This window comes from Excalfactoria chinensis, chromosome 19 (genome assembly GCF_039878825.1).
Source record: "Excalfactoria chinensis isolate bCotChi1 chromosome 19, bCotChi1.hap2, whole genome shotgun sequence".
Lineage (NCBI taxonomy): Eukaryota > Metazoa > Chordata > Aves > Galliformes > Phasianidae > Excalfactoria > Excalfactoria chinensis.
In genome coordinates this window covers 7535049-7548819 of record NC_092843.1, presented here as the reverse complement: position 1 = coordinate 7548819, position 13771 = coordinate 7535049, and the positions used below count along the sequence as shown (strand labels likewise).

Genomic DNA, 13771 nt, shown 5'->3' with positions numbered 1-13771 from the left:
GCTCCATGAAGAGCAGTGTTGTTTTGAGTATCATTTCTGCATCCTCTTTGTGACTGACATGGAGTGAGAGGAATAGGGTTTGGGGTGCAAGAGTGATGTGTAAAGCATTGCTTGCGAAGTGGCACGTTATCAGCACTGCTCTCCAGAATGCCACACAAAGAAGGTGAGTGCAAACCCTGGGGAGGTTCAGCCCCATGGGAGAAGGTCTGGGAGGTCAGGGGAGGGCCTGAACCCAAGGGAAATGGACACAGGACACATCTGAACAAAGGCATGGATAGAGAAGGCAGCAAGCATGGAGCAAAGAGGGTGTGATAAAGAAGGCAGGGCAAAACTGATAATATGAACAGAACTAACAATTAAGAAGGGGAAGTGTTTACCCAAGAGGTGTGAATGCATGAAGCTGCCAAAAGGCTACTTGTGTACTGTCAGCTCTGGGTACCAGAGGAGGCCTGGAGGAAGAAAGTGCATCTGCTTGCTTCTTTTGCTAATGGGCATTTTGTGTCTGGTGATGCAGTTGTGATACAGCGGAGACACCTGGCAGGAACATGAGAAAGCCCGTTTATGACCAATACAGTTTTACAAGGCTGAGTGATAATTCCACAGTTCAAAGACATTTTGCAGGGGAATTCCTGCACATGAGGATCCATGGGCTGTCACGAGGCTTTAAAGGACCGCCTTTATATCTATAACAACTGCCATCTCTTTCTTGGCAAAGTCATATCACTGCATTTAACTTAGGGTGCAGAAGTGGGTACAAAGGAAACCTCCTGGATCCTAGCATTACCAAAATGGCCTCTGGATGGACAGTGGAATACAGACAAGCAATTTCAGCAGTGTCAGAGCTGCTGCTTGTTGCATGTGTAGTAGTAACACCAAGTTGCACAAGAATGCCCAGCTTCAAACATGCACTCTGGGTGGGTTTGGTTGGGCTGGAGCTTACTCAGCACACAGGTTTGTGCTGTGCTGAAGGGCTCAGCAGGGCTGGGGTGGAGTTCTGACCCAGGCAGTTATTTTTCCAGCCCAGGGGTCAAACTTACAAGTCAAAAACCTTGCACAGACACCACAGAGCTGTCCCAGCCTGGTGTTCATATTCATACAGAGATGTACAAATCACAAACCTCAGTTTTATCTTCTCATTCCAGGAACTTTGATTTTCCTCGTATATCCAGCAAAATTAATTCCCCTTTCTGTAATTAATATGCTGCTTCAAATGAGTTCTTAATTACAGATAAATCACGAATCCACACACTCAACTGTTATGCTTTTCAAGTAATAAAAGAGATCATTTGTCTTCCTCAGATGAACAGAGACCAACTAGCACACCATTTCCCCTTCTGTGAAGAATTCATTTGCCTTAGAAAGAAAGCCTTTAAAAAAAACATTGCAAGGATTTCTTGAATAGGGGATCAAAGCTCTCACACTGCTGGAAACCATTTTTGCTAAATAAGATGGGAGAAAAAAAAAAGTAAAAGTTTTTTGGTAGCGATTGGGATAACAGCACCCTCGGGAGGGACAAGGACGTGGGGTCAAGAAGTTGTGACCAGGTTAGCAACACAGGGAACAGAAGGAGGGGACAAAAGAACAGAAAGTGGAAATGGACAGATGAATGAGGAAGCGTGTTCCTTTGCCGAAAGAGAATAGATGTGACATCAATTCATACTGGGAGCTGGAGGACCAGGGCCTGTTAATGGATTGAGGGACACAGCAGGGATCAGAGGTCATGAGTGCGCTCAGCCAGGCTAATTGACTGTTATGTGCATATTAGTGATGATAATTTAGTAGGATAGTGGGATGTGGGGAGCAGATATGCAGAATTGCCACTGATGAATACGGTCCTGCTCTACATGGGCTAAAAAAGCATACTAAATTTAAAAAAACAAAAGATACTGGCTTTCCTTGGGAGGGGATCCCACAGCTATAGGTGAACATCCCTGCTCTGACTGTGCATGAACTAAATCCGTTCACTACATTTGCTTTGCAGTTGTGCAGGTTTTTACCTCAGCCCCACCTGTGGGATGTGGCCCTGACTAATGTTGAGGGGAAATGCCCAGCAGACCCATGGGGTCCCAGCTCAGCTCCCTGCCAGCAGCTTCAGGCTGCCTATGCTCCCATCCTACAGCAGCCTCATGCATGAGATGGACATGGGATCACTTTTGGGAGTCAGGTGCAGCTTTGAGCTGAGTTTTGTGGAACTAAGACCCAGCCCAGCAAGCTCCCCTAAGATAGGACTGCCTTGCTACATGAAGCTGTAGGAGTGCATAAACCCTCAAATCATTTCAGGGCTGAGCACCCCATGCACCCCACACATATCCTGTAAAACCTTCGCTGGTCATCCGCTGTCAGCACTGACTTGGAAATTAGTGTTGATAGAGAAGCATCAGGGAAGCAGAGCTAAACCTGATGCTTTCACAAGAGCAGTTTTGCTTTGCATTCATTCAGGTTGTTTCAATTTCACATTTTCAATTTCTCCTTTTCTGCACCAGCAGGAGGGAGCAAGCTCCAGTTCTGCTCCCTCTGACGTCCTACCTCAGAGCAGAGCTCCTTTGCCTGGCCACAAAGGCACTTCCCAGCCAATTGATGAAGAGAGTATTTCCCATTTCCTTGCTCTTGAATCTGCTGACAGCATCTCTTGGGGAGTGATGGATACTGGAGATGATTTATAGATCTTTGTTAAACAAATTCCTCCACATTCTTCCTTGTCCTCACACAGCAACCATCAGCCACCTCTCCCAGCAGAAAAGCAAGAGCTTCAGCCTGGGGTCAGCATGAAGGATGCTCCTTTGGGTCTCTCCTGCACTGCTTCACTCACTGTGAGCACAGCAGCAGCTGCAAGTGGGGATGGATGCCAAGGAGGGACCCAGTGGTGTGCTGTACCCACCCACTCATGGTTTCTGTGCAGCTGCTTTCATCCCTCTGCTGAGAAGTCAAAAGGTTGACCAAAAAAATAGTGTTATAAATCAGGCAGATACGGGCTGTGGGGAGGATCTTGCTAATGCAATTTTTCATCTCAAAGCTTGTAATTAAAGTAATGAATGTTACAGGAGGAACAACTATTGCCTGGATGTTCTGGGGTTCTCAGACTTCAGTGATGTAAATGTTTGGCCCTTGAGAATTTTATTATGTGAAATGGTTTTTGTAAAGCATTCTGTTGCTTAATGGTATTTGCTTGTTCTACCTCAAGCACAAAAGGAAAGATATCCGTATCATTTGATCTGATACAGAGTACAAGGAGACTTACCTTTACTGCTGTGTCTTGTGGCTTATCATAATGAAGAATTACATTAATTAGACAAGTTCTGATTTTTCTCTGATTGCCCTGAACAGCAAAGCCAGTTGCTCTGCTGCTCCTGTTTTGCTTCTAAAATAATTTCTCTAAGCACAGTTGCACATACATGACGTGGAACTACATCACTGTACATCAAAGATTAAACAAACTCTGTCTGTGCCTGACTTTGAGCTAGGTATCACTGGAACTGCTGCTCTGCTTCATGCCAAATGCATGTGGGAATGTAAGTCGGTGTGAGTCTTAAGACCAAGAGCACAGCACAATATTCCTGGCTGCAACGGATTTGACTCAGACCAAGAGAAAACATGCTCAGCCTTTCCCGCAGCAAGGCAGAGCCACTTGTTGCAGATCACAAAGGGCCTTCCTAGACAACTGATGAAGAGAATGTAAAACCAGAGATGATCCTGACAATGAGAAGATGAGAACTAATAAGCTGCCGGATTTCCTCCCCAGAAATACACAGGGCCCAAGTTTGCAGCTCTGAGAGCAGTGTTAGTGCCCAGCGGACCCATGATGTCTCTCTGTGATTGATAGAAGAGCAGTCTGCCCATCAGCCCTTTCAGTCCAGCTAATGATACTGTAAATCACGACGGCACAGACATGCGTGAACAAAAACTTCTTACAAAAGCCTTTGTCCCTTCATTTAAATGAGCTGCTCCTTTAAAATAGGTGCAGCAGTCGGCGTAATTAACTCACCACCAGAAATACACAAAAGGACAAAGTGCTGCGATGAGCCTATAAAGATGTACAACAGCTTTACAGCTCATACTGGAGATTTGATATTCCTGATTCATTTGGATCTCGTGCAGATGGCCTCAGCTTTGAGCAATGCTTCAGATTCGTTCAGGAACCAAACATAGCAATTCTCGCAGCTTTCCTGCTCTGCCCTCCCATCCACAGCTGTGTTCTGATTGCAAACGGACTGAAATTGCGCATACGGTTGGATCCCACCTTCCACTACACAGACGGACGCTTGCGGAGTGCTCTCCAGCTCCCCCCAACCTACGAAACGGAACGAGTGTCACGGAGCGGGGAGTAACAACCAGCACTGTGCTGCGGCTCGGCGCCATTCAGGGTCTCCAAGGACTCAGCTCGGAACGGCCCGCAGCCATACAGCGGCCCTGGCCCCGAGAAGCGCCATGCTGACAGAAGGCGGTGCGGCCTCACCAAACCTCCCCCCGCCGCCGCACTCCGCAGCGCGGTTGCCATGACAGCGGGGTGCCGCTCTAGCCTCGCCCCCGCGCTCCCGGAAATGCATTCTGCTTCCGGCGTTCTGCTTCCTGCGCGCGTTGGGTGCGCTGTGGAGGTGGCGGCAGCATGGAGGTGCAGGAGCTGTTCCGCCGTTTGGGCGCCGGGGCCCGCTTTGATGTTCGGCGCTTCGGGAGGGACGCGCGGCGTTTCGGGGTACGGAGCTACCGGGGGGAGGTTGGGCGGGGCCCGAGGTGGCTCTACGGGGCTCCAAGCTCGTTCTCGTCCGCTCGGTGGAGCCCCGCGGCCTTGTGGTGGCGCTCGGGGTCCTCACCGGGAGTCTCCGGTGTGTGACCGCGTTCTTCGCTGTCTCCCGCAGGTGATCCGGGGAAGCGGCGGCCCACCGGAGAACCTCGACTTCTTTGGGCGCAAGGAGGGAACCCCCCTGGGGTCCGCGGGGAAGCAGGAGGATGGAGTGGGGAGGAAGGAAGTGGAGGCGGCAGGGAAGAGAAAAAGGACGGCAGAAAGTGGGAAAAGGAAAAGGAAAAAGATGAAAGGTATTTATGTATGCAGGAACGTGATGGAGTACCCTCACAGCGTTCATTCTTGTTGCACTTTATGTTACATGTACAGATACTGTGAATTACTTGACTGGGAAAAAGGGGGTCTCTGACCTCCTTGGCTGCAAAGGTTTTGAGATGTCCTTTTTGAATGGATTTTACCAATGGAAGCTTTGCTTTTGTTTTGAAACTTCCAGAAACAGTGTCAGTGCCGGAGCTGTCAGAAAGCGATGGGATAATGTGGATGTCCTCTCTGAAAGCAAAAGTCAAAGATACAAAGGACAACAAAACACCTACTGCAGAGAAGCTTGAACGTTTGAGAAGGGAGAAGGTAGGACCACATCATTGTAGTGTAGCAACTGAGTGCTTGTTTTCTGCGGGTGCTGCATCCAACAGTTGTAGTTTCTCCTGGGAGGAGCGTGACTGAGTATGGGGAAAATAACCAGAAGGTGAATTCATATACATTTAGTTTTGTGACGGGGTTAAAAGACAAACTAAAAGCAGAGTGTATCTCTTGCCTTTTAGATAAACCGTTTCAGAAATCAACACAGGATTAATATTCAAGGAACAGATCTTCCTGACCCAATTGCCACGTTTGATCAACTTCAGAAGGAATATAAAGTCCACCCCAAAGTCATTGAGAATATTCAAGCTGCTGGCTTCCTGGTTCCAACGCCAATCCAGATGCAGGCCATTCCAGTCATGCTTCATGTAAGTCTTATAGAATCATATATTGTTATAGCATGTGCGGCAAAGTTTGGAGAGAGGTCTCTCTTTTTAGAGTCCTGTCAGTGGTCAGTTGTACAACTTTAGAAACGTATCAAAGGCATCACACTTCAGAATGCAGCTATGAAAGATTTTTGATCTGTGCTTTTATTAATGTGCTTGGGATTAGTTTTGTGTGGTTGTTGTTGTTTGTTTTTGTTTTGTCTTTGAGTAGAATATAATGTCCCTTTTTTGTTTCCTTTCAGGGTCGAGAACTTCTAGCTTGTGCTCCAACTGGCTCTGGAAAAACACTGGCATTTTGTATTCCTCTCTTAACACACCTGAAACAACCCATGAACAAAGGATTCAGAGCTCTGATCATATCACCTACCCGAGAACTTGCTAGCCAGGTGCGTGTTGTGGAGAAAGGAATTATTTTCAGATATATGTATTTGCTCATTTATTACTCTCTGTAGACTAGATAGCTTTCTCTCATGCTGAAGTCTGAACGCTGTTTGAAACTTTATTGAGGGATGCCTGCAGTTTTTCAGATTACAGAAGCTAATCATCTCGGTTTGAAAATTGAATCTGTGTTGCTATTGCTGCCTTTTCAGACACATCGGGAGTTGGAGAAATTGGCTGAGGGGACAGGCTTCAGAATCCATATGATCCAGAAGGCCTCTGAAGCAGCAAAGAAGCTTGGGCCCAAGTCCTCTAAGAAGTTTGGTAACTCTTTTCACTACCTTGAAAATGTCACTGACTTTACTCTTGAGTGGTTTTATGGAGATTGTTAACACCGCTCAAGTTATACATTCGATTTTTCAACACTAAAAAGGAGCTTGTGTGGAAGAAACAGGGAGTGAGCCTGACAGTGAACCTTTCTAAATTGTGGGCTTAATATAAGGTAAATATTACAGTAGATAGGGCTCCAAACGAGCAGAGTGGATTTGATTTTAGTATCTAAACTATTTTTACTGAATTTTAGCAGCCACACCTATAAAGTCTTGTGGTGATAAAAGGAATCCACAGCCTTTTTGCAATATCTTCTGCTGCTTAAATATTATCCTGTACGAATCGCAACAGTGAAGTGCCTTGTCCTAACCCCAAATCAGCAAATCTCTGTCTGATTGGGTAGGAACGTGTTTCTCAGTGCTCTGCTAAATGCTTTGCAAAAGTCTGTGTTGTCTCTTCTAACATTTTGGTTTTCTTTCCTTTTTGTTTGTTTGTTTGTCTGTTTTTGAAATAGATATACTTGTTACTACTCCGAACAGACTCATTTATTTACTGAAACAAGATCCTCCAGCAATAGACTTGACCAGGTACTGTATTAAATGTGGCTTTGCTGTCAGTTCTGCTGCTGGAAAGTGGCTGTATGTGTGGTCCCTCTGTCTGTAAGGTTCCTTAGAACTTTTGGCTTCTCTGCAAATGGCTTTTACGGAGAAGGAAACCTCTTTATTCCTAGTGTGGAGTGGCTGGTGGTGGATGAGTCAGACAAACTGTTTGAAGATGGAAAATCGGGATTCCGAGACCAATTGGCTTCCATCTTCCTGGCATGCACATCCCATGTGGTGAGAAGAGCCTTTTTCAGCGCAACCTTTGCACGTGATGTGGAAGAGTGGTGTAAACTCAACCTTGACAGTATTATTCTGGTGTCTGTTGGTGCAAGGTAGGTGTGCAGTTGTGTTCTGATTCTCTTTTTTCCCTTGCCTCTAATTTCATTGTCAAATGAGTATTAACTGTTGGAGCACGTACCGATGAAAGTTTGTCTTGCCATGCAGTGTATCTCAGCTACCATGTAATATTTATACATATTTGTTGGATTTCTGGTTTCAGAAACTCTGCAGCAGAGACGGTGGATCAAGAGCTAGTGTTTGTTGGATCTGAGACAGGAAAACTAACAGCAGTGAGAGAGCTTGTTAAGAAGGTATTTTGGACTGATTGAGCACATTCTGCTTCTGAACTAAGCCACATATTCTATCTCTCAGTTAGAGGTTTCTCTGTAGTACACGTTAAAGCATTGTCCAGACTGTACAAGAGGAATGTTACTCTCCATGTGAAATTTTAGAGGATTTTTCATTGTTAGTTGTTATGTTTTTGAGCCTTGCTTGGGAGTGGTCTGCATTAATCGTGTGTTTAATTTTAGTTGGCAGTGTGAAAGGGGCTGTTTGTGTTGAGTGGGGGAAAAATAAAGTTTCTATGTATTAAAATACAGCCTGATGATTAAGCGAAGAATGATTCCATCGAAGGTAGTGGAGTTGAACTTGCTTATGTCCCAAAGATTTTTGCTAGTTAAGGAAAGATAATCCTCTAAGAAGTAAATACTGCATTCATTTAAGTTGGTAGCAGCACAGTCTGCAGCCAGCAGCAGTAGGAAAAGGACTTGAACCTTATATAAGCTTTCTGTTTTGCAGGGTTTTGCTCCCCCAGTCCTTGTTTTTGTACAGTCTATTGAAAGGGCTAAAGAGCTTTTCCATGAACTTATTTATGAAGGCATCAATGTAGATGTCATCCATGCAGACAAAACTCAACAACAGGTAGGAGGTTATAACTTCTTTCCCAGTAATGCTTTACAATACTTGGTATTTCCTTTTTAAAACGTTACTTCAAGTAAGTTTAACAGTAATTTACTGCATGTTTTGGTTTAGAGATTTAGTTTTTTATTAACGTGACAACTTTCAGGAAACAAGTTTGCCTCAGCCTGCTAGTCAGGATGTTTCCAAGTACCTTTCTTTTTTTTCTAGAGAGATAATGTAGTACACAGTTTCAGAGCTGGGAAGATCTGGGTGCTCATTTGCACAGCTTTACTAGCTCGAGGGATTGACTTCAAAGGAGTAAATATGGTCATTAATTATGATTTGCCAACGAGTGCAGTGGAATACATCCACAGAATAGGTGCGTATTCTTTGCAAAGTATGTCCTTTTCCCATAGTTTGTAGATCTTTAATGGAAAAGCTCTTATGAATATGTGAAAATCCTGACAGCAAGACTCCTCTGTTGCTATAGCATTGACTCATTTGAGTCAATTTATACCTTGTTTCATCTTTCAGTAAAAAAGAGTTGCTTTTTGTCAAGCTTCTATGAACCTTGAACACTTAGACCTTTCAGACATACTTGTTTTCATGCAGTGGAAATGATCTTTGGGGATCAGCTGTGTGGTAGTGTGCTTAGTATGTTAACATACGTTGGGAGGCTGGGGCTGTGAAGAGGAGTAGAATAAAGATATTTGAAGAAAAACCTCTGCTCTGTTCAATTTGTGTTTGACAGGTCGTACTGGAAGAGCGGGACACACAGGGAAAGCAGTCACTTTCTTTACAGAAGATGATAAACCTTTATTACGAAGGTAAACTTAAAGCATGTTATACATGGAATGAAGTATATATTTGCTATAATGTCCTGCTGAGCTGCATGGTTCTGTCTGATGCCACATACCTTGTGAACATGGTGCTGCTGAGCTCTGGAAAACTCGCCCTGATATAAAATGCTCTTCAAGAATTCAGAATTCACATGGTGAAGCTGTAAGGTGTTAACAGCATAGGGAAAACCCCAAACATTTCAGTTTTAAGGTTTGTTTCGAATCTTTTCACTAATGCAGCAAGAGAGAAACTAGCTCTCTTTTGCTACCTTGTTATGCTGTAAATAATGGCAGTGTGAAGGCATACTTCATAGTGTTTCTGAGCAAAACTTGGTATTCTGACTTGAACCCTTCTTGGGGGCAGATTCAAGACTGTTCAGCTGGCTTTGCTCTTCTGGTTTTCCTGCAGTTACTGCCAGAGTTAATCCCTTTCCTCCTCTGCCTTTCAGCATAGCCAGTGTTATTCAGCGAGCTGGCTGTCCTGTGCCAGACTACATCAAGCACTTTCCCAAGCTTCAAAGGTATGTTCATTTGAGTATATTAACAGTTTGCCTTCCATTTTAACATCCTGCATGAGGTCTGGTTGGGGTGTGAGGGGCTGCAGAAGTTACTGTTGCAGTTCAGCTGCAAAAGGAATCTTTGACTGAGTTGTGAGAGTGTGTTTTGCCACACATACAAAAAGATGGGCACAGAATTCTGTAATAGAGAGAAGCAATTACTTCCTGGAGAACAGGGAGTTCCCTGATGTACTTGCCAGGCTTCCCAGGCCTGCACTCATGAATCAGACTTCCAGTGCATGAGAAAGTTCCCTTATAATGATGTGTGGGTGTATGTGTATAGATAGATTGGTAAGGAGTATTTCTTAAGGCTTTATTTTGACTGATAATTTTTAATAGTTTTCAAAGTTAATTTCAAATACTCTGTGTGTGTGTGTGTATTAACCATAAGGATTAAAATGAAGTTTGTTTGAATGCCATGGAATGAATGAATGTAGCTGAACTGATCTGGAATAAATGCTGAAAATACATTCAGACCCATAAATACCTCACGAACTAGTTCAGGTTTTCATTGTCCATTTTATTTATTTTGAATATTAATTTTTATCCTTGAAAATCACTTAATCTTTACTAAATATCGTTCTCAGCAAACAGAAGAAGAAATTCATTAAGAAGCCACTAACGAGAGAAGCAATTTGTTCCACTCCTCAGTGCTTCTTAAAGAAAGCCAGAAGAAAAAAGTAAGAGCGTGTGTGTGTGGTGGGTTTGTGGGTTTTTGTTCTTGTTTTTTTCTTTAATTTCAAAATGTCCTTTATCCAGAAAAGGCCCAGCAAGTTTCCTCCACTATAACTGACATCTTGTTTGGACACACCAAGTCATAACGCTTGTGTTATAGTGACAATGAAGTTTTAGTGTCAGTATCTGCTACTGGAAAGTGGATGAGTTCACCTGACATGGCTGCATGTGAGAAGGCAGCATTACAGGTAGCTCTGTAACAGGCTGTAAAGCTGAACTTCAGACTAGCATTCCTAGCAGAATAGCAGAACCCACTCCTGTTCTGGTAAAGAGCTTGCTTTGCTTTTGTCACATGAATCATATAATGGCTTGGGCTGGAAGGGACCTCAAGGATCATCAAGTTCCAACTTCCCTGCCACAGGCAGGATAGCCAAGTATTAATGCAAGAAATAAATCTTAAATTGCACTGTCTAGAGCTCACAAAATAAGGCTGGTTGTTGTGTAGCAATTTTGTGTGGTAGATCGTCATTGTTACATCTTCAGATGGTTTCTACTGAAGAATTTATATTTAGTTGCTCTACTATAATGCAAAGTGACTGATGTATATTATATTTCCATGTACTTTACTTTGTGGTGCTCAACTGTCTTGGTCTACACTGTCTTTTTTTTTGTAGGAGAACTGCAAAGGAAAATGTTAAGGAAAATGAGAAAGTTAAGGAAGTTAAAGGTACTGGTGACTTGACGACTGCTTCAAAAAGCTGAACAGTGGCAGATGGCTCTTGAGCTGGGCCTGACACCTGTACCTGTGCTGATGAGTGGAAGAATGAAGATGATGGTGGAGGGGAAGGAAGAAGAGTATTTCTTCCTCTTTCCTTCTGCACGAGGTGGGATGTTTACATGCAAGAAAGACTCTACTGATATAAGAGTAGAGGAATCCTGAATGCTTCTTACAGAAGCTGCAGAACGTGTTCTTGCAGTGAATGCTACTGAACGCTTCGTATCACTGAACAATTGTTCAGAAGTAGCATCTGTGTTACTGTCACTTTTCTATTACTGCTTGGAACTCCCATCACTTCAGTGTTCCCTAGTGCTGATCCCTAAAACACGTGTCAGACTCACAGTAAATACGGGTTGTGGGCAGAAAGATGGGGGTGGGAGGGTGGGAGGTACTGCTAGGCCTGGGAACTGCAGCTGTTAGATGTTTCCTTGAACATGGTTTTGTAAAAATGCAAAACAACATGAAAGTAAAACCTTCCTTCTGCTTTTGGAATAACGGGTCTTTTAGGTGTCTTTGAGTCTCAGTAATTTCGTGTTGTTTGAGCCTCTCAGCAGAATAAATAAGGATAAGGAAGGATTCTGGTGGAGCTGTGTCCGTTCCTGCAGTCCCGATGGAGCGGTCGGTGCTCTCGTTTTCTCGCACTGGATCCGTTGGGGCGGCGATCTCATCTCCGTTCCTCCCGCCCTCCCTCTGCCGGGCTCCTCCCCTCCCCGCCTCCCGGAGCCGGGCTGCACGCGGGGCGGTGCTGAGGCGGGCCGGGCCGCGCGAGGGTTGGGGCGGCGCTGAGGCGGGCGGTGCTCGGGCTCGGCCCCGGAAGCGCGGCGGCTCAGCTGACCGCCGGGCCGGAGCGGGAAGATGGCGCTGCGGGCCGGGCCCGGCGCGGCGGGCGGTGGAGGAGCGGCGGGCGGCGGCGGAGCCGGAGCGGCGGGAGGCGCGGGGGCGGCCAGGTCTGTGCAGCGGGGCCGGGCCGCGAGGGGGGAGCGGGGTCGGAGGGCCGCGGGGGCGCTGAACGACGGGCGGAGGCTGCCGGGCTCAGGCGCGGGGCTGAGGGGCCGCGAGGGCGGCGGGGGTCGGGGCCCGGAGACGGCCGGTCCGCCGTGCCGCCCTGTCGGGCTCTGTAGGCCGTGGCTGGGCCCGCCGGCGCCTGCTGCGCTCGATGCCAGCCGCCTGCCTGCTGCCTTCCCAACGCCTCTTTCTTCGGGCAGGCGGGTTTCTGCAGGGGCCCGCAGCTCCGCTGGGTGCCAGCGGGGACAGGCGTGGTGGTTCAGCAGAGCCGGGCACGGTGTGAGGTGGAGGAATGGAGTCGGGTGGAAGAAGGGCGTCAGGGCCCGCTCAGCTATCACCGCGCTCGAAGGGGAAGCTCGGGTGATGTTTTTGTTTAACGTGGGCTCTGGGGCGCTGTTTCCTGTTGCCCCGCTTTCAGGGCGGGTGGGTGAGTTGCTCCTTTGACAGAGAACTTGTGTGTGTTGAGCCGCTGCGCTCCGAGGGCTGGTTGTGCAGCGCGTGTGTCACTGTGTCGCTGTCTGTGTAACCCCGGGACGGCTGCCGTGCGAGGGGCTGCGAAACAGCGGCCTCAGAGCAGCGCTGCCTGCCAGCAAGGAGCGAGCATCTGTCAGCGAGCTGCAGGCTGGAACAGCGCTCACTGCAGAGCCTTTGTTCCCCATCAGCGTTGTCGTTTCTTTGGGAGTGAATCTGGCAGTAGAGATTCACGCTCTGCGCTGGGGGGGTTCGTTTCTGTGGATTTCTGTGTGGAAATTTGCCACTGGAAAATACTCCCGTGTATCCTGTAGTATGTTGGTGAACTGAGGCTTTACACGTTGGGAACGGGGGGGTTAAAAGTCTGCTTGTGGCTGTGAGTGCATTATGTGCAGATCGGAGCTCTTGAAGAAACACAGACACAGCGGAGGAGCTGCTCCTGCACTCTCATTGAGGCTGACTTTTGGTTTTGAAGCCTCCCATTTTAAGGTACTTATCCAATAAGAACGTACGGACTAATAGAACTCTTACAGTAGCAGTGCTGAAGGGTAATTGCTTCGCTTTCCCTATATTTGCTTTGTCTTGTGCAGGCTATGTGACACGTACAAGGCTTTCATACTGTGTCACATCAAGCATTGCATCTAGTTGCATCAGCCCCACTGGTGGGGGGGCATCTGATGTTGAGAACAACAGAAATCTCTGCAGCTGCTTTTAAACCCTTTGTGGAAGTAATGAGGAATAAAGAAAGCCTGTTGGAATGGCTTGATGGTAGTCGGCTGCTCTGAATAATCCAGATTGTGAGGGATTCTGTTCTCAGGAAAGTGCATTGGGGAGATTTGGAGTTTGCCACCAACTAGCTGCAGTAAACGCTCTTACAGCCTTCAAGAAGTGTATTGGTCCATAGAGATGTACTTCGTTGTGCCCCTTCTATTTTGTTTTTCAAAGGCTGCTTGTTCTTATTATCAGTTCTATTATTTTTGAGGTACCTGGAATTACAATGTCTTTTTTTCTTTCTTCAAAAATAAAGCTGCTCCTGATGTTGCTCCTATCAGCGTGGTTTGTCAGGTTCTGTGGTTTTCTGTCCTGCCTCCGCTTTATCTCAGCAGTGCCTGAGAGCTTAATTTCAGCATTGTGAATCAGCTGCTGTAGCTGGATGTGGCCATACCTTCTGCATCCCTGAAAAGCAGTGTGGAA

The 13771-nt window shown here is 46.3% G+C and overlaps 2 protein-coding genes across 8 annotated transcripts in view; both read left to right on the top strand.

Moving 5' to 3' along the window:
• Positions 1–4523: 4523 nt before the first annotated feature.
• DDX52 (DExD-box helicase 52) lies at positions 4524–11676 on the top strand. Of its 2 annotated transcripts, XM_072353533.1 has the most exons (15): positions 4524–4690; positions 4854–5031; positions 5232–5365; positions 5560–5745; positions 6006–6149; positions 6354–6465; positions 6986–7058; positions 7202–7405; positions 7573–7663; positions 8151–8273; positions 8481–8631; positions 9004–9079; positions 9541–9612; positions 10236–10328; positions 10998–11676. In XM_072353533.1, the coding sequence occupies exons 1-15, from the start codon at positions 4604–4606 to the stop codon at positions 11083–11085; spliced, it is 1812 nt and encodes a 603-aa protein (XP_072209634.1). In that variant the 5' UTR covers positions 4524–4603; the 3' UTR covers positions 11086–11676. The 2 variants fall into 2 exon arrangements, with proteins under 2 accessions (XP_072209634.1, XP_072209635.1); XM_072353534.1 differs by lacking the exon at positions 10998–11676 and having other exon boundaries at positions 10236–10332.
• A 228-nt stretch (positions 11677–11904) lies between these two features.
• The window catches only part of SYNRG (synergin gamma), a 36264-nt gene continuing 34397 nt past the window's right edge, over positions 11905–13771 (top strand). For 4 of the 6 annotated variants that reach the window (XM_072353490.1, XM_072353489.1, XM_072353491.1 and 1 more), the window contains exon 1: positions 11905–12048. In XM_072353490.1, coding sequence (XP_072209591.1) covers positions 11957–12048 — 92 coding nt within the window. In that variant the 5' untranslated portion in view covers positions 11905–11956. The remainder of the gene's footprint in view (positions 12049–13771) is intronic. The other 2 variants (XM_072353494.1, XM_072353493.1) reach the window with 1 other exon arrangement.